Genomic DNA, 20,977 nt, shown 5'->3' on the forward strand with positions numbered 1-20,977 from the left:
TCAAACATGACAGCTAATTTTGGAAAATCCTTTCTCTTTTTCCTGAAAAAATCCATTATATATACATAAATATATAAATAAATATATATATTTCTTTTTTTTTTTGAGACAGGGTGTTTCTCTGTCACCCAGACTGGAGTGCAGTGGCATATTATGGCTCACTGCAGCTGGGACTACAGGCGTGTGCCACCACACCTGGATGATTTTTTTTTTTGTGGAGATAGTCTTGCTATATTGCCCAGGTTGTTGTGAACTCCGGGGCTCAAGTGATCCACCTACCTCAGCCTCCCAAGGCACTGGCATTACAGGCACAAGCCACTGTGTCCCACCTCATATCTGTTTTTAACAGGGTTATTTCAAGCTGGAAATACAAACAAATCTTTTTATAATGGCAACAGAAAGCTATATCTAATATTTCAAAATTTCCCTTTCTCGCTGGCCATTGAACTCTTGAGATGGCTGGAAGTGGTAAAGGCAATAAGCTCGTGTGACATCATCAAGCACGAAAGCATTTTCATGAAATCATGGCCTAAGAACACTCTTGTCTATCAGACTGCCGGTGCTATCTGTGGGTCAGTTAGGAAAATGATGCAAAGAACTTCTTTTGAAAGGATTCTCCAGAATTACCTCTAGGAAGGACTCTGGAACTCGGTGCCTGTCATTAATTCTGGTGGGTGGTAGGAGTGGAGGTTGGCAGATGTGTGTCTTGACTGGTATGGAAGAGAGGGAACTTGGTCTTTCTCTCCCACTGAAAACCTCTAATAGCCATTGGACATTAATAAGAAAGTGAAGAGGTGACTTGTGAATTTTCTGTAATAATAGTGGAGGCTCCCAAACGTTGCAATGATTATGGATGAAGAATTTACTTCTTTCTCCTTTCTCACATAAACACACAGAAGTGCCCTTCCATTTGATAAAGAGGGTGATAGAAGATCTTCTGGTTTGTTTGTTTAATGTCCAAGTCTTGCCTGATCCTGCTGCACTCTGCAATTTGAAAAGGAACACTTTTCTTATAAATAGCCCACATAAGGCATCTTGGCACATCTTAAGAGCTTTACATATATCTGTACAAGGTAATATTGTGGCATTATTATCAATGTGTAACAATGGTTCAAATAATCCCAGGACAAATTAACTTAATACAGATTAACCACTCATACCACAAAAGAAAACCAAAATTTGGGATCCAAGAAAGGAGAGGTTAAATTCCAAAAACCAAAAATAAATTTTCATTAGGTACAAACTATAATATAAAAATTAGGATATCACAACCTATGTTAGCTGATTGAGATAAAATATTTGGAAGAATCAGTGATTCTGAAATACAAATTTTCTTACATATATTCTTTGGGAAAAAAAATCCATTTATCATGAGCAAAAAACATTTTGTGTGGCTCAAATATTTAAGTTAGGCCAATCAGTTTGTTTAGTGGCATACAGTTTGCACTCAATAAATGTTAGGGAATATATGTGTGAATGAATAAAAAATTTACCATAAATACTTTTTGTCTCTTGAAAACACAAAGGGGTAATATAATTGTACTCTTTTACAAAGTAGGAATTTTAAAATTACCTTAACTTTTAAACATAATTTCAAATTCCAAATAAAATGAAAAGACTAAAATCAGAAAACAATATATTATTTTCTGAATTTTTACAGTGCTTTTGACACTATGTTTACATTCCAGTTTTGAATGTTCAAATATAAAAATGGGTTCAAGTTTTCTATTTAGAAGACCAAATTCACCATAAAATAGCTTTTGATCAGACAGATCTCAGCATTTATGTCTTGCTGGTTCAAGGAAATAAAGCTGTAGTAAAGGAAATAAAGCTGTAATAAATCGCTCCAAAGCAAAGGCAAAATGACCACCCAATTAAGCTATAACTTTAAAAATCACCTTGAGGTTACCCTGGGAAGAAATATGAGGAAAAGGGCAATTAAAGATCGGTCTTTTAAATCTGAGGTCTCCTCATTGACAATGAAAGATTCAGTTACTTAAACTGTTTTTCACTGTTTCGTTTATGAGTTGCTTTTAACAATATTTCATCCCTCAACAGAGGAAATAAGGAATCCTTAAAAAAAAAAAAAAAAAAAAAAAAAAAAAAAAAAAAAAAAGCTATACCAGGCTTTATCAAAATCGTTGCTAAGGAAAATAAACTAATCAAGATTGATCTCCTGGGTCCTCAGAAGTTCACCAATTCCAAATGTTCTCGTATGTTTCAAAAGAGAAGAAAACAACAAAGCTTCTTTATAATACAATGCTTCATAGCTCATTGCGGGGCAGAGGAATGAACGACAGTGGCGTTCTGTAAAATACATTTCACTCTAATTAAAATAAGTACTCGTTTATTTCTTTTCTGAATAACCTAACTTTGTCTTTCCCACATACTAAAAAGTCTGTGTCCATTTTTTTTTCTATCAATTCTTAAGGGATTTTCTAGAATAGTTTTAAAGAAAAGATTGGATGTGCTGCTGTTAGCAGTACTTTCAGCAGAAGGATTTTTTTTTCAAATTTATTAATTTTTAAAAACGAACAGCAATGTAACTAAAGAAAAATGTCTACAAAGCAAACAAAATGGTGACTTCCTTTATATGCAAGTACAATCATCCATTATTTCCTTTTCAAGAGGCCTTCAATATTAGTTACTGAGAGAGCAAATGACAATGAAAAAATATTAATTGCATTACTGAAAAGAGACTATAAGGCAATAAGCTTATTTTCCCTCATTTAAAAATGCTCTTCCTGCTTCTTTTAAATTCCATTAAAAAAACATAGTTTGCTATAAATGACACACAAATGGGATGAATAAATAGTTAAGTACAACTGATGGAGGTCTTAATCTAATGTACCGTTGTCTGTCAGCTAATCTCTCCTGGTTTAACAATCTGAGTTTAACTGCTTCATGATGAATGAGACAGGGTGCAAATGACCTGAGTGTTTCAGCCCATAAAACAGGCTTAGGGAAATAAAACCTGTAAATTTGATCACCAGACTTAGATTGACCATCATTGGCAATGCAGTTAGGGTTTTAAAGGAATTGTCTACATGTAATATTAAGTAATGAAGTTCCAATCATTTATACTTAAAGTACCATTTGCTCTAAAGCAGCTTACTACTATATGCAAGATTTGCCGTTACATAACTGAAATTCAGATAGCTCTGAATTCAAAGGTGGTGAGCTAATTGTCAGAGGACCTACTGAGGCTCAGAGTTTTATAGACTCAGTTCTGCAAAAAGTTTCTTAGGAGCATTAACATGTACTCACATTAAGCAAGAAAGACTCCAGTTGTTAACAGCAGTAGGTCTATTGTTCAGGAAGTAATACTTTTCATGAGATTCATTATGAAAGAGAGGGGGGGAAATCCTTTTTGGCATTCTGCATATAAATTCTTCTCAGAAAGACATCTGCAGTTAAAAAAAATTCCACCTACTTTTACTACTACAACCTTTGTTAATTTGCTACAGTTCTCTGCTCCAGTAACTTAAAAGTCATTTCCTTAAGAAAACAGATGACAGACAACTTGAGTGACTGATTATATTGTGCCATCACTTTGTTTTTCTCAGAGGCCTTGGTTTAAGAGGATGGATGTTAGTGTAAATGACAGCAAGGGGAGCTTCGCATAAGATTTCACTTCTGTTCAAAGACAAGCTAATGTAACCTCACTGCGGTGCCATCAACTTGACAAATGGACACCGCGCAACCCTCTGCCTCTCACTGAAACCCGAGAGCCTGATTTACACAATATTCTCCCTGTAGATGGAAAAAGACTTCATGCTGCTAGGCTGTATAATGGGTTGATCTGATAATTCTTTGCATGTAATGAAATTTGATAATATGAAGGTGAAATGCATCTCAAAGAATGAGGCAAGCTAATGAACTTATAAAACTACACTTAAGTCTTTTAAAACCTAAATAAACATTAAAAGGGACTTAGCTCAATTCATGTTGAGAAAACCTAGCAGTTCTCATGTTTTAACTCTGCAATCAAAGATACATGGCCTTTACTTATAAGGAATAAAAGATTCCAGCTCTGAGGAGTACAGCTCTATTCAAACAATTCAATATGATATGTAGAAATTGCTGTGCCTTATCTTTACCATCAGATTTTGCTGGTCCTCAGTTCCTTACCTCAAGAATTCTACATTACTCTATCCTGTTAAATTATTTCCCTGGAAGCTCAATGTTTTTCCTTGTAAAGTAGGAAATTTCTGAAAGAATTGATAAATAATGCCATGCAAAATTAACAAATAGTTCATCTGGAGATTTAAACGTATCTTAAACTGGCACAAAAATCACAAAAATTAGAGCTTCATAAGAAACATACACTTCTGCTTTAAAGTCATAAAAGTTCTTACATATTCAAAGTATGAATGGTTAAATAAAGTATTCTGAAAAGAAATTCATGGTATAGTATATTTTACAGGCAAGGCTGATCTCAAATCCTCTGCAGTAAAACTGTCTATTAGTATTAATGCCTGGAAATAAACACCATGAATGTAAACTACAATCAGAAGCAGTTTTAACACATGTAAATGTTGAATGAGGTAGAATTTTAGTCTTATATTTACTTTGCTGTTGTCACAAATAAAAAAAGCACTTATGAAAACATTTCATGCTGAAGTGAATGGATTTCAACAGCTGCTGATTTGGTGACATGGAGAACCCCAGAGGAGACATCCTGCTGAATTAACGTTTTGGAAATGTTAGAAAGAAACTTCAAACAGACCTTGTTTAGCAGGCGGTCAAAGATTTTGCTCTGTGGGGATCATGTGAAGGCTAGCAGAGCAGTCACTCAGCCATGAATCAGACTTGTCAATAGTTGCCTATTTTCTCAACAGGTGACTTAAATAGGCACACAGTCTATTTCCCCTAACATTTCTGTGTGTACTTGTGCACACACACACAAAATCATCCTAGACTTTGCTCTGGGATTATTTAGGAAGGCACAGCATGCAGGGATGGGGAAATAGTTGTTTAAAGGGTTTAGATACATTTCTTAAATGTGTACTTTTGCTTTTTTTAACTAAAAAAATTAGCTAAGTTACATTTAAAATCTTAATTTTCAAACACACTTTTATCCTAAGTTAGAAACCTGGAACAGATTCAATCAAATAATTATAGGACAGTGAAGAACCTTGAAGATAACAAAGATCAAACCCATCACTTCACAGATGAGGAAACTAAGGCCTACAGAGTTTTAAGTGATTTACCAAATATTTACTTGTTCATGTGTTCGGACTAGAACTTCCATTTTCTGACTCCTCGGTTCAAAATTAGTTCTCTATACTTATCCTTAAGAAATAAATAAGAAGTAGCCTTCTTTGAGCAATGTAAAAATATGCAAGAGAAGAAACCATTAAACTCAGTAAGATCTCATGGTTCAGTGTTTTTCTGATTTGGCATGTTTTGATTATTTTCCTTTAAGCTGGCCACAGAGAAAGAGAGAGAGTTAATGGAAAATTCCTTCCCCACACCACCAAGAAGTAGAGGTGGGGGCTGGGGTGAGAAAAGGCCCAGTACCAAGATGTGTTTTCTACTTTCAACATTTAGGAGTTTAGTGTAAATGTAGAGTACAAAAACAATAAAGCATTTCTTTGTTACTGACTCAGATTGGCATTGTAAACTATGCCATACAAGCTACTATTATGTCAGAAAATTACCAGGTATGCATTAAATGAGCTCAGACTGTTTTCTATTGTTAAGAATTTTTTAGTTGTTTTGGAAAGCCTAAGTACAGAGTTCAGTGAAAGTTCTCAGAGGTGACTCCACAATCACAGCAGTACTCATTACCTTAGTCAACCTCTCCTACTGCTTCCATCAATGCACAGTCATTACCAGCCGATGCTAAAATGGAATCCGAGGCTTAATAAATGACCTCCAATTGACAAGATGCTTCCTAGATAAGTACTGTCTTGAAAATACTTTCTACATGATTCAGAGTTAAAAATTAGGATGAAAAGCAAATGCCAATGCCATCAACACACACACACACACACACACACACACACACACCCCCCTCTTAGGACCCAAGTTCACTAATTCTTGTTTTAAAATTCATCTTTTGGAAGTTTAATTCTTCCTATGGTATGAGGAAACAGGTACTCTAATGCAAAGGTTGATGGGAGTATAAAAGACAGATTGGATTTATACATCAAAATGAAAAATGCACTCATCCTTTGACCCAACATTCCTACCTATAGAATGCTGATGAGATAATTCAACAAGTGAGGAAAGATATATGTGCAAAGATTATCATGGCAGTATTTTTTATGGTAGTACAAAGCTGGAAATTAAATTGGTGGTAAAATAAAGGTATATACACATACTAGCATACATGCAGCTATTAAAAATCACTATTCACTTAATATAAAGCTACAGTAGTAACAGCAAATGGATCAATGGAACAGAATAGAGAGTCCAGAAATAGACCTACACTTATTTGGTCATTTGATTTTCAAGAAAATGCCAAGGAAATCCATTTATGTCAGAATAACTGAATATCCATGTGAAAAAAAAAACCTCAACTTCTTCCTAACATCACACACAAAATTTAACTTGAGGTCTACCTTAGACCTGAATGTAAAAGCTGAAAATATAAAGCTTTTAGATGAAAACAAAGGAGAAAATCTTCACAAATTGAGAATAGAAAAAAAGTTTCTTAAAGATATATAAACATAAAATGAAAACTGATAAATTGAACTGCATCAAAATTTAAAAATTCTCCTCATGAAAACACATTGATAAGAAAATGAATAAGGAAGCCACAAACTAAGAGAAAACATTTGCAAAATGTATGACAAGGGTTTGGATAAGATATATAAAGAACTATAACTTAATAATGAAAAGACAAACAACCTAATTTAAAATGGAGAAAAATTTGAATAGACTCTTCACAAAGAAACATAAATAACCAATAAACACAGGAAAAAGTACTCAATTATTAGTCCTTAGGGAGCAACAATTTAAAACCCTAATGAGATACCATTACACAGCCACCTGTATGGCTAAATTTAAAACATCAGTAGCAAATGCTGGCAAGGATGTGCAGCAACTGGAAGTTGCATACATCGTTGGTGGGAGTGTCAAATGGTCTCTTATACAAAACACACACCTACCCTATGACCCAGCAATTCCACCTCTAGAGATTAATGCAAGAGAAAAAAAACACATCCACAAAAGCCTTATACAAGAATGCTCACAGCAGCTGTATCCATGATAGTTAAAAAATGGAAACAGTTCAGGCGTCTATCAAAAGGAAAATGAACAAACAAACTGCATTTATGCAAATGAAATACTATTTAGCAAAGAAAGAAACAGATTATGGATACACACAACAGGGCTGAATCTCAAAAACACTTTACTGACTAAAAGGCGCATTACAGTTCATTTATCTAAGGGCTTGAACAACAATTGCCTTTGACGATCGTGTGGGCTGAGAGTTACTGAAAAGGGACGTGAAGGAACTTATCGTTTTATATCTTGATAGGGGTTTGAGTTGCACAAGCATATGATCAGAACGTGTCAACTGGTACACTTAAGATTTGTACACTTTGTTGTTTATCTCAAAAGAAAAAAGGAACCATAAGCAAACACTAAACTCACGTTTAAGGACACCCATGCTAAAGTACTCGGGGTGGAGGGAGTATACAGATGTCTGCCTCTTTGAAATCCAATTCAAAAATGAGACAGGTTAATAGAGACCCACTTAAATAGAGGGATGAGGTGAACAAATATAGCAAAATATTAATTATACAATTAAGGTGGTAGGCATGTGGGTATTCACTATAAAATTCTGTCTCTCTTATTCTCTCGGCGTGTGTGTGCATGCATGATTGCAAGTGACTTAGAAACAGCATGTTTAATTTTTCAAAATATCATTTTTCCAAACTGACATTTTAACCTTTATTAATAGACATGTATTTATTTTTGTACTCAATGAAGTTTAACTTCTCCTAAAACAGAGAATAATTCAATAATTTTCAAGTTCATCTATGGCAAATGTCAAAAGAAGATATAAAATAAAACTGGTTCTGCCTGATCAGTTGATCTGAATATCAAAGTTTTCCCCATTTTTAGACAACAAGAAAGTACAGTAGTGTTTGTACCACCTTCTATTAAAAATCTAAAACATGGCTCAGAGCAAAGATTCTTTTAAAAATGATCTACAACAACAATAAATTGTAAGCTACTTGTACTGTAATTAGAAATCCCAAAACTTTTATGAAATATTATCTTACATTTTAACGGAAGTTTTGTTAACAAATAACATTTAAAATTTTGTAGATTACTGATTTACATGCATGCAGAAGGAAAAGCAAAATCCTTCCAATTGTGCTGAGCCATTAAAATGGAGATGTACCGTAAGATACTGCAAAGCCCAGAAGGTCATGTGTATTTAAGCACATATTCTCCGGCTTCTTTTATCATATATTCATATTAAAGACTTAAACTGTATTCCATTTATAAATCAATGGATTCTGCTGATAAAGGTGGGAGTTTTAAATTATTATTTGTTGTGTATCATTTCTTTTCATTTTCAATGGAAACAATAAATCTACCTTGTATCGCATTCTGGGATGGTTGGGTGTAATGCAAAAATATCATGCAAGGAAACTGATATATTCAAATTAGAAGTGAGTTGCTCTCTCCAAAATATAAAATTTGGTGACATATAAGGAAATATGCTTATGCTATTCAATAATTGATAGATACTGAGTATTTATAATATTAAGTATATTTAATGTTATACTATATAATAGACCTCAGAAGGATTTCTTCATTTTGCAGGCTGTTACAGTATGCATTTTCCTCTCAGGTATACAAACACTTAGCATCATATATCAAATAAAGTAGAAGTATTCTGCCATTTAATTGGAATTGAGGATTTTTTAATGGTTAAGAAGAAATAGTCAAAATGTTAAAAGAAGTTTATCTTAAGCATTTACATTTTTCTTCTAACAAGTTATTTTTAAAAACATATCAGTTACTTTACTAAATGACTTAATTCTTTATTTAGCACTTTACTGCTAATATAATATCATAGAATCTTCCAGTGTTCAAATACAATGTCAATACAAACTTAAACTTTTTATTAGTTAATTTGCCCACATTTAACTACACGGTCCCTTACTTAAATCATAAACTACTGTAAGGAATGATTCATAAAGCCATATATATATATATATATGTATATGTATATGTATATGTATAGTTAACACTATTTATTGGATTTATCTAATGAAAAATGTGACTATAAAACAACGATTAAGATATCTAAAAGATTATGTATATAAATGACTATTGTTTTATGATATTCATCTAGGGAAGCAACAATTGATTCATACGGTTGTAGAATTCCATTTTGGAACTCTCTCTCACAAGACTGTCCACCTCAAGTTTGTATGTTCTCTTTTGTCTCCCCCCACACATATATGTACACATACAAAGCTGCTCTCTTTTATGAACACATTTTGTTTCAGACACAGTATTACTTAGCAGACACCTCCAAATAACTTGTAGTTATTTCTAAAAATCAAAGTCACCTCAAAAATACACAAATTTGCTATCAAAAGAAAGTTTAGAAAATTCCAAGATGTTTCTGAAAGTGGAAACCTAAGTGTATTACTAAAATATGCATACACAGCCTCCCAAGATGCGAAGATGACCACTTTGGAGGAACCAATGCTTACTTAGATGCATATGCTCTGGAATGTGTATGTGTCTGTGTGTTGTAACTGCCACAACTGAAGGAAGTGTGCTACAATGGAAAGAACTGTATCAGGTATCACAAAGACTGGGTCTGAGTATCAGCTCTGCCATTTATAAGTTGTATATGTTTAGATCAATCCCTTTACTTCTTTGGGCTTCAATTTCCTCATCTTTGACATAAAAGTGTTGATCTAGACCAGCACAGTCCAACAGAAATATAATGCAGGCTACATATGTAATTTTTATAGCCACATCCAAAAAGTAAAAAGAAACAGATGAAATTAATTTTAATATTTTTTATTTAACCAACACAGTATACCCAATATATTACCATTTCAACTTTTAATCAATAAAAACTTATTAATGAGATCATTTACATTCTTTTGTTTTTGGTGCTGCCTTTCAAATCCAGTGTGCATTTTATGCTTAGAGCACACATCCCAATTTGGATGAGCCAAATTTCAAATGCTCAGTAGCCACATGTGGCTAATGCTTAACGTATTAGACAGCACAGACCTAGACAGTGGCTAATAGTCCTTTCAGTTTTATAATTTTTATTACTTTATTGTGGAAAATAATATATTAATAAAATTAGCCTCAAATTCAGCACGAGTATATGAAAATCATAGATCAAATGCTTCCATGGAACATCTACTTTCGTCAGGAAAGGTTCATTAATTCTTATCTGGCAGTTTAAAATTCTGGATGATTTTTTTCTAACATTGAACAATCATTAAGAAGCAAAGAACTGGCAATTATCTTCTGAACTCAACCTCACAGAAAGTGGATTACTTCATCTATTAAATTGGCTTAAGTCTATTAAATAATTGCCAAGTCCCCATTTCATATTCTATGATGCAGATTTGGCTTTAATCTGAAGCTTTAGATCTTTATGTAATCATAAGAATTGCAAGACTGGTTTTAAAATGAATAAACATCCAAAATTACTGCTATAGCAGTAAAGCTTATTTAATTTCTGCTTTGTTTCATGGAGTCTAAATTATGAAGATTATTAAAGGGCTTTATTTTAGTGAACCACATTTGTGTAAGCAAATCAATATTCAGTAATAAATATCATTAAAATTCTTGGCAACTTATTATTGGGAAAGGCCATGTTCATTAAAACCGGTGATATAAAAGCTGATACTCAGGTTCTAATTGAGAAAACTGTATAAACTATTAGCTATGAAGTATCCCTCAGTAATAAAGACTGAAGTAGAACCTACTTACATCACAGGACAACTTTTCAAGTTAGCAATTACACTTGCAATAGAACCTCTGCAAGTTATTTATCTCCAGGTAAAATCATACATAATTTCAACTAGCTTATCAGTTTTTATACCAAACTTTACAGAAATTATATAAATGTTCTCCTTGATGTTACTATAGTCTTTTGACCCTTTTCTTTCCCCTCAAATTTGTAAGACTAGTAATAACACACTCGAGTGTTTCTGTATCAGTATAATTACTGTAACAGAATTATTTCTTAAAAAGAAGTGAATAAAACATCTCACATGCTTGTAAATCTCTAAATTTTGTTTTAACAAATACACAGTGAAAGCTGGTAATGATTCAACATATTTATAGGTGACAACATAATATACTGATCTCTTAATCTCTACACAGGACACATTGTGTTTGTACATTTGCCAGTAAGATAAAAATCATGTCAGTTGAAGTTAACTTTCTACATGATTTATATTATTCTTCTTATTATTATTTTTGAGACAGAGTCTCGCACTGTCGCCCAGGCTGGAGTGCAGTGGCGCCATCTGGACTCACTGTAAGCTCCGCCTCCCAGGTTCACGCCATTCTCCTGCCTCAGCCTCCGGAGTAGCTGGGACTACAGGCGCCCGCCACCACGCCCGGCTAATTTTTTGTATTTTTAGTAGAGACAGGGTTTCACCGTGTTAGCCAGGATGGTCTCGATCTCCTGACCTTGTGATCCGCCCACCTCGGCCTCCCAAAGTGCTGGGATTACAGGCGTGAGCCACCGCGCCCGGCCGATTTATATTATTTAATGAACATTTAGCAGAGCCAGCCTGCCACGTACTACTACCCTATTTCTGGGAGGAAAAAGGTAAACATTATTGCTATGCTGTAGTCACCTATAATTCCTCCAGGCAATTATCTGTTATATGTCAGAGACCAGTGAAAAAAGTAATAAAGGCAAAGGCAAGGGAACTCTAAACATAGTATGGCCCATGCCTAGCACACTGCCTGGCATTTAGGAGACATTTGGTGTTTGCTGAATGAATGGCCATAGAACATATGTACACAGTACAGTCTACATGTGTGTATACACTGTGGCCTGCATTGATTCCATAGGTAAATAAATGGGACTATACATTTAGTAGGGTATGCATGTTTACTTTTTTTTTTGCTAGAAAATTTTGTGAGTCAAAACTTTTATCCTGGTTCTGAAGTCCTAATCTAACTCTCCCTTGGGGTGACATAAAAACTCAAGTATCTTTCCTGCTTTCATCATTAAGCACTTCATTTATTCATCAAGTATTTGTGTAACTGGCACGATGATAGGCACGGCGCTGACATAAAAAGAAAATCATAAAGACAAACACATAGACTAATAATTATAGTTCTTATTTTGTAAACAAGGGAATTGCTATTTGGGGGGATTAAGAAACTTGCCCAAGGCAACCCAGCAAGTGAGTATATAAACCAAGTGTCAAAGCTGTACCCATATGTTTTTCTACTACCCCATGAGACATAAACACTGAGCAGCTAAGGGAATGGGAGGGTTAATTTTATGTGTTAACTTGGCTGTGCTGTGGTGCCCAGTTGCTTGGTCCAACACTAGTTTAGATGTTCCTGTGAAGATATTTTGCAGATGTGATGAACATATATAATCAGCTGATCAAATAAAGCAGATTACCCTCCATAATGTGGGTGGACCTTATCCAATCAGTGGAAGACCTCAGGAGCAAAAACAGGATTCCCAGAGAAGAAAGAATTCTGCCTTAAGACTGTAACACAGAAATCATGCCTGAGTTCCATCCTACTAGCCTACCTTCAACTCAAGACTGCTGCATTAACTCTGCCTGTTTCCAGCCCACTTACCTGCACTATAGATTTTGGACTTGCCAGCCCTCACAATCATGTGCAACAATTATTTAAAATAAATCAATCTCTCCCCCGACCTACTCTCTCAATACATATATGTCCTGTTAGTTGTTACTCTGGAGAACCCTGACTGACACAGGGTGTCATGGCTAAATATGGAGGTTGAGAGGGCATCAAAATGTGGCCAGTAGTGCAATACTTGGAAGTGGATAGGAATCAAATGGACCCAAGATACCAGGGATAAAGCCTTGGGCACAACAGCATTTAAGGGGCCAGCAGAAGACAAAGAGCCAAAGGAAGAGATAAGTCAGTCATGGCAAAAGAAGGCTTCATAAAAGAGGGAGGCAATCCTGCAGAAAGGGCAAGTAGGAAGTCTGAGTATAGGCCTTTGTATTTGGCAATCAGTAGGACGAGGGTGACTGTGGCCGGGGCAGTTGCAACGGTGACTGGGATGATAACCATCCTGTATTCACTGTATTGTCTACCAGTGAATAAGAGGTGAGAAACTAGAAAAAGGTTGGCAATTGAGGAAAGGAAGAAAATAATAGCTCAAAAAGGACAAAATGGTGGAGATGGAAGACTTTGTTAGAATTAGGGAGACATTTGTAAGTTGAGGGAAAGGTGTCATTGGAGAAGAAGATAAAGATAGATAGCAGCTACTGAGAAAACAAGTCACAGAAGATATCATTGCATATGGGCTCTAGACTATGGGAGTATGGAATAACTGTAATCAGAAGTGAAATACCTCTGTCAAAGACAAGCAGTGATAGTCAAGAGACTGGCACTCTCATGGATTGAGCTGAAGCTGGGGCTCCATGCCTTTATTTTATTTATCTTACACTTTTTCAGGGAATTAAGAGGTGAGGCCATCACTGAGAGTTCTTATTAAATAACATATATGTGTCTAGTACCATATGGGATTCAAAAAAGCGTAAGACCCATTCTTTGCCAGTCTATCTGTCAAGCTATTATGGTCCAGTATATATTTAGTCACTAAACAAGCAAAAAGTTTGAACTATTCCTACACAGCAGTCTCTCAAAAGCAATGGAGCATTGGTTCCAGGAACCCACATGGACACCCAAATCCACAGATGCTCAAGTCCTTTATATAAAATGGCATAGTATTTGCATATGATCTATGCACATCTTCCGTATACTTTAAATTACCTCTAGATTACTTATAATACCGAATACAATGCCTACATACCACTTCATTGGTGTGGATTCAACACACTACTTGGCACGTGGCAAATTCAAGTTTTGCTTTTTGAAACTTTGTGAATTTTTTTTCCAATTATTTTTGATCACTGGTTATTTGAATCCACAGATGCTGAGGGCTCACTGTAGTTAAATTATCCCTAGTATTGAGTTACACAGTATTTTGTGGGAAACCTCTAACAAAATATGCTGGTTTCTGCCAGTGATTAGTTAAAAAAATATTGTTGGCCCTGTTTTTCATCATTTGTACACTTTAAAAAAATAGAAGCTTGAAAATGTGATTTCTGCTAGTTATATTTTCAATTATAAAAATAACCATATGCTCTTAGTGGCAATAAGAAGAGACCAGTGTTATATGACCGTGATAAAATTACACAGTATATTTTAATCTTACTCTGTTCAAATGTCTAGAAAACTAAACTTGAGACTAATTATATGATCAATGTCTCCTGTTTTATTATTTTACCTCTGAATATTAAAGTGATTATACAAATAATAAGTAATGATATTTTTCCCTTAAAATATAAAGAAATTTGCACAATTTTCTCACATTCTGCTAAACAAGGAGATGAGTGGTTAGAGGCTAAAATCTTTAAGTTCTCCAATGATGCATTAACTAAACCAAAAAGACAACTTTACTCATTTCAAAATGTTTTATTATAACAGCAGTCTTCGAAGGCAAACACAAAAGATTCTACTATGCTTAGATTTTAAAACATAAATAACCAATTTAATGCATCACTAATGATGTACAATAGATGTCTTCTGCAGTACCAATTCAAATAAGAGACTGATGTAATCTGCCAGATACTTCAAAGTAACTAATTTGGTAATAAGAAAATACTTCTTTTGTGCAAACTTTCCTACTAAAAAAAAAAAAAACAAAAAACTGCAGAAACGCTCCCAGTTGAATATTTACTAAATAAAAGTACTGAACCCTCATTAAAATGTGATTTAATAAGAAAAAGAGAACTATGTACTTTAGGCCTTCAAAATTTATCTTGAGTAACATTAGGCTTTTAGATGGAAATACATCTCTAGACAAAGAAAACAGATATTAATGGCAAATTATGATCTATTTTAGAATTGTGTATTTATATACATCTTAAAATTTTAAATATTACATTTGTTGCTATTATGTTATACACCCTATATACACACACTCTAGATGCCTTATCTATGAAAGTATACTAGTACATTTCATTTCTCTATAAATCTTCCCCAGTATGTGTAAGTAAAACATTTCCCAGACTCTAAACATCTAAAGGTAAAAGCTTAGGTCAGAGTTTCCTGAGCATATTCTACTATGATGTTAACATGTTTTTCTGGGGAAAGAATCTTAGACTTCTCTTTGCCTTTGTTCTCCTTTACCAATCAGAGAATTCACAATTTTGGCCTTAATGGGGGGGAAAAAAAAGTATAAAATTCAACAAGTATTTCCAAAAGCAAGTTTAATACAATAATTATTCCTTGGCCAAGATATTTGTCAATTGCTGTTTTGGCTCACAAATTCAACCAAAATATAAATGTAAATGAAGATGTTTTCAATTATCTATTGCTTCTTCTCCAGGAGCAGCTAATCCTGAGAAAGTACCTATTATTCCAGAGAGGAAAAAGAAAGCAGGAGTTTCCATTTCTGTTGGCCACTTAGGGGTAGGAGTGTGTACAGAAGTAGGACACAGGCGATGCTTCTTAGGGCTCCTTCTGCTGATATTCAAAAAACCCAGAATCCAAATTACCTAATTTGTGGAAAACATTCTCTTAAAATTGGATTTTTTTATGGCTAATAATTGGGCAGAATTAGCACCCAAGAAGTTACAGTAGGATTGTCCTTTATTACATTGTATTTTAGGAGGTATGTTCCCAATTAAATAAAAAATTATTGATTTGAACCATTTATAATGTTACCAATAGAGCAATATTATGATACCTATTCTACAGAATTGCAGAAGCACCAGAAAAAAATTCCTCAAATGAATTTGTTAACTTATTTCTTACTTCATATAACTGTTGTACGTGTCCTATACCAGTGCATTAGCCGTAATGCTTGCAAATTTTCTTGACTTCCCCTGACCCACTGGATAGAATTCAAATTCGTCATCCTAGTGTCCAAGATGCTTCACTCTCTGACCTGTACCTCACATTCTAACCCTCATTCCCACTAATATCCAAAGATCAACCCTATACCTCAACCAAAAGGTCTGTCAAATAAATGACCTTGTGCCTCCCCACTCAGTGTCTGGGCCCCTACTAGCTCTAGCTAGTAAAAGGCCCGAATGCCTTTTACTAAATGCCTTTTTTCTCTATTGCCTAGTGGGAGCCCTGGTTCATCCTTCAGAGGTCACCTTCTGCATAAAATTCTCTTTGTGGAAATCACTCCTGCCCCATCTCTAAAATTCCTTAAGCATTTTGCTTACATATCTCATAGGCCAGTTAGGTGGTGGTGGTGGTGTTTACATTACAGATTTTCTTCTAATTACAATGATTTTTAGGGACAGCATCCATTTTTTTATACACACTTTAAAATCCACATGGGCACATATTGTTACACTGGCTTACATGAGGCAGACATTCAATAAAGGTTTATTGAATGATTAACTTTTATGTTATAATTTTGCATATTGGATTTATTCTTATTTGAACAATCACTGTAGAAACCAGTGGAAAAAACTGTTTATGCCTGCAATCTCCTTTCAAAAGCAAACAATAGAAATGATTAATCTCTTAAGTTATAAATTTGGTTGGAGGTAAGAATAGAGATCAGCCTCATTCATAAAATGAGACCGTAGAAGTCCATAACAAGACTGATGTTGGGAGCTAAGCAAAAGGTCTGAATGACAGGTTCCCTCATAGCTGTGGAAAAGACACGCTGCATTGCACAGTGTACATGGGAGACACCATTTGGCATAAAACACAAATGAATACATAGTACATCAAAGTGCTTTATAATGAAGGTATGCTGAACATATTTTTTTACTACCCTATTGAAGTGGTCAAATTTTAAAGCCTCAAAATCAATGAGGTTTAAAGTAATAGCAGAGCTCATTTCCTGGGATGATACGTGATTCTCTGTTGGGAGTTCTATCATCTACATACATTGAGAAGCCTGGAATGGAAGAATTAATAAAATAGGATTTCTTTTCATGGAATTGACCTAAACAGTGAATTACTATTTGAAAATTACTTATCTAAAACAAGAACTAAACAGTCAAATGCCTTGACTCTTGTTTAAAATCCAACAGTACTTTTTTTTTGTTTTGTTTTGGGCACATAGGGATACTAAATAAATGTTTGTTGATTTTATTGAATGGATAAATGAATGACTAGCTGCTTTTTACAATTAGAATATTAATCGCATCTCGGCCTTTTGGTTAAGACCAACTGTAAAATTAGAATATTACATAATTAAACAAGCGATGCAATGTTAATATCTGAGCATGTACTTCAGGGGAAGAAAGTGAAAATTTGTCTCTTGGCTGAGATTGAGAAATGTTCCCCTAAATTTCATACTGTTTCTGGCTTTGTAGGACACCACCTCCAGGGAAACTATTTCTCTTTGACAGTCCCAGAGGCCTGACCAACCTTAGGGAGGGAGTCAGTTTCTATTAGAATGAAAGAAATAGTCTGCTGCCCATCAAAGATATCTGGAGACAAAAGGACAAAGTAAAATACATATAAAAAGAAAGAAGAGGGAAATTGCTACTGATGTCAATATTAAAATGAAAGTGGATCATTATTTGGTGACCTTAATAAAGAAAACCTTTGAATAGCACACTTTGAAAAGGCTATTTTGTCTCAGGTCTTTTTTACGCATATCCCAAGACCCATATAGTCAGTAGGACCTCCAGAAACTTTTCGTGTTCATGAAAGCCCAGAGGGTGAAGCAACCTACAGTGATATTAGCTTAAAAATGACTTCTAATAGCTTCCTACTAGCTACTACCAGATACAATAGCTTACTCAAAATGGAACTGATAATTTGGCACCGAGTTCTTCAATACTTGGCATTTCCCAAGGACTCCTGAAAATTATCGATGACCACAGTCATTTTTTCTGAAGTGTTTCATGTGAAAGAAATACTAAGTTGTCACAAAATATTCATATTGCTATCAAAAATCAACACAAGTCATAGATTCATTTTTCCTTCCTTTATTTTATAGACTTTAGGGACTACAGAGACTATACATTTCAAATGTATAGAGTATTTGAATATTTCAAAATGACAGTTTTGGGGACACACCACTTAGGAAGCAGAGACAACACAGGGGCGTGGGAGCCTAGCTGTTAGGTCTCTCTCTGGCAGCTTACTTTTGCCACCTAGTGGGGGAGGCAGTTTCAGAGTCAGGTTTTATGTTTTGTATAAATAAGGTTATCTCCTTTAAGACCTAATGATCAGCTTATTTGAAAAAAAGCAAAAACAAAACAAACTTGTTTTTCCTAGTGAGGATTTTATATAGATTTTAAAAATAATCTTAAATAATTTCTCCAAATTGGTTTATTCTATGGCTATTGGTTTTCTTTCAAGCAGTTAGTATTCAAATTCAGGGTAAAAATAAAACCTTTTTGTACACATCTATAATTTGTAACTATTCAAAAAAAAAAAAAAAAAGGCCTTTTCCTGGTTTCCAGTTATTTTCTATCCCGTGACTTTGTAGTATCTCACAAGATCTATCTTTTGGCTCATCGTTGTTCTTTCTGCTTACGTGGGGACCAAATCTATATCTTTATCCCTAATTTCTCACTGTGGCTACAATCTTCAGTTTTCAGTTATCTACCGAATCATCTCTGGAAGACATTTAATATGGCAAAAACCTAAGTCATCATCCTCCAAAAGGATCAAAAAATGGGCTTTCCTTTTGAGCCAGTGTGGCAGGCTTAATCAGAGCTAGAGTGCAGCCCAGGGCTAAAAATGGCAAAAGAGATTTTTTTAAGCAAGTAAAAATTAATAAAACAGTTAAGCAAAGGCACAATCAGAAGTCAGGATCAGTTTACTGGGCTGGGCAGAGAAAACACAGTGATCAAGAGAGGGTGGAGCAATAATAGTGAACAGGAATTGAGGTCAGGAACATGGGACATTTGAGGCAGGTCACAAAGTTAAAGCTAAAAAATTGGAAATAAGAAGTAAGAGAGGTTGGACAGAGTACCACAGCTCAAGTTCTGAGGCTTGAGTCCAAGAGGACCCCCTGAGACATGGAAGGTTTGGGCCTAAAACTGCATGGTGACATGTTTTTCCACTCTTTCTTCAAATTATAAAAGCCCCTAGTTCCTTCCTATGGAGAGTCTGCTGAATTTCTTGAAGTTTCTGACCCAAATAAATTATTGCTTATGAAAATTTCCATGATCATGAATGACTTTATAATGGAAGCTTAGAAAGCTACTTCTTAACTGCTTTATTACGGTGTAACTGACATACCATAAGGTTCTTCTGATACGGTTTGTATGTCTGTCCCCTCCAAATCTCATGTTGAAATGTAATCCCTAGTGTTGGAAGTGAGGCCTGGCAGGAAGTAACTAGATCATGGGAGCAGATACTTCATGAACAGTGTAGCACCATCCCCCTGGTGGTAAGTGAGTTCTCACTCATCACATGAGATCTGATTGTTTAAAAGTATCTGGCACCTCCTCCCTCTCTCTCTTGTTCCCATGCCCACCATGTGACACACCTGCTCCCACTTAGCCTTCCACCAGAATTGTAACCTTTCTAAGGCCTCATCAGAAGCCAAGCAGATGTTGGTGCCACCCTTGCTGTAGAGCCTGCAGAACTATGAGCCAATGAAACCTCTTTTCTTTATAAATTACTCAGCCTCAGATATTTCTTTATAGCAATGCAAGAATGGGCTAACACATGTTCCATTGTGAGTAGTTTTAGTAAATTTAGAGACTTGTGCAAATGTCACCATAATCTAGTCTGAGAACATTTCCATCACCAGAAAAGTTCCCCTGTGCACGTCTGCAGTGAGCCCTTGCTCCTATTCCTAGTCCAAGGCAGCCACTGATCTGCTTTCTGTTTCTGAAGATACAGGCTTGCCTCAGAGACTTTACAGGTGAGGTTCCAGACCACTGCAATAGTGTGAATATTGCACAAAGCAAATCACACAACTTTTTTTGTTTCCCAGTGCATATAAAAGTTATGTTTACCTAGACTGCAGTCTATTAAGTGTGCAATAGCATTATGTCTAAAAAAAGTACATACTTTAATTTTAAAAAGTTTATTGGAAAAAAATGCTAACAATCATCTGAGTCTTCAGAGTTGTAATCTCTTCACTGGTGGAGGGTCTTGTATCAGTGTGGATGGCTGCTGACTGATCAGGGTAGTGGTTGCTGAAGACTGGGGTGGCTATGGTTAAGTTCTTAAAATAAGACAACCATAAAATTTGCTGCATGGACTAACTCTTCCTTTCACAAAAAATTTCTCTATAGTACGCAATGCTGTTTGATAACATTTTACCCACAGTAGAAATGTCTTTAAAAATCAGAATCTATCCTCTCAAACCCTGCTGCTGTTTTATAAACTAAGTTTGTATACTATTCTAAATCCTTTTTGTCATTTTAACACATTCATGGTATCTTCACCAGGAGTAGATTCTGTATGAAGAAACTACTTGAAGAAACTACTTGCTTTGCTTATCCATAAGAAGTTCAAGTTTCATGAGATTGCAGTAATTCAGTGCTATCTTCAGGTTCCATTTTTAATTCTGCTTCTCTTCCTATTTCTACCACATCAGTAGTTACTTCCCCCACTGAAGCCTTGAGCCCCCTCAGTCACCCATGGGGGTTGGAATCAACTTCTTCCAAATCCCTGCTAATGTTGATATGTTGACCTCCTCCCATGAACCACAAATGTATCTTAATGGCATACAGAATGGTGCATCCTTTCCAGAAGGCTTCCAATTTACTTTGTGTAAATCCATCAGAGGAATCACTATCTATGGAAGCCATAGTGTTACAAAATGCTTTTTTTTTTTTTG

The 20,977-nt window shown here is 35.1% G+C and overlaps 1 protein-coding gene across 33 annotated transcripts in view; it reads right to left on the reverse strand.

The window, feature by feature from the left end:
- The window catches only part of STAU2 (staufen double-stranded RNA binding protein 2), a 332,176-nt gene that overhangs the window by 64,781 nt on the left and 246,418 nt on the right, over positions 1-20,977 (reverse strand). For 12 of the 33 annotated variants that reach the window (XM_077943826.1, XM_077943811.1, XM_077943808.1 and 9 more), the window contains one exon: positions 628-984. The exons of the other annotated variants lie outside the window; for them this stretch is intronic. In XM_077943826.1, coding sequence (XP_077799952.1) covers positions 628-984 — 357 coding nt within the window. The remainder of the gene's footprint in view (positions 1-627; positions 985-20,977) is intronic. 33 annotated transcript variants of the gene reach the window in all.

This window comes from Macaca mulatta, chromosome 8 (assembly GCF_049350105.2).
Source record: "Macaca mulatta isolate MMU2019108-1 chromosome 8, T2T-MMU8v2.0, whole genome shotgun sequence".
Classification (NCBI taxonomy): domain Eukaryota; kingdom Metazoa; phylum Chordata; class Mammalia; order Primates; family Cercopithecidae; genus Macaca; species Macaca mulatta.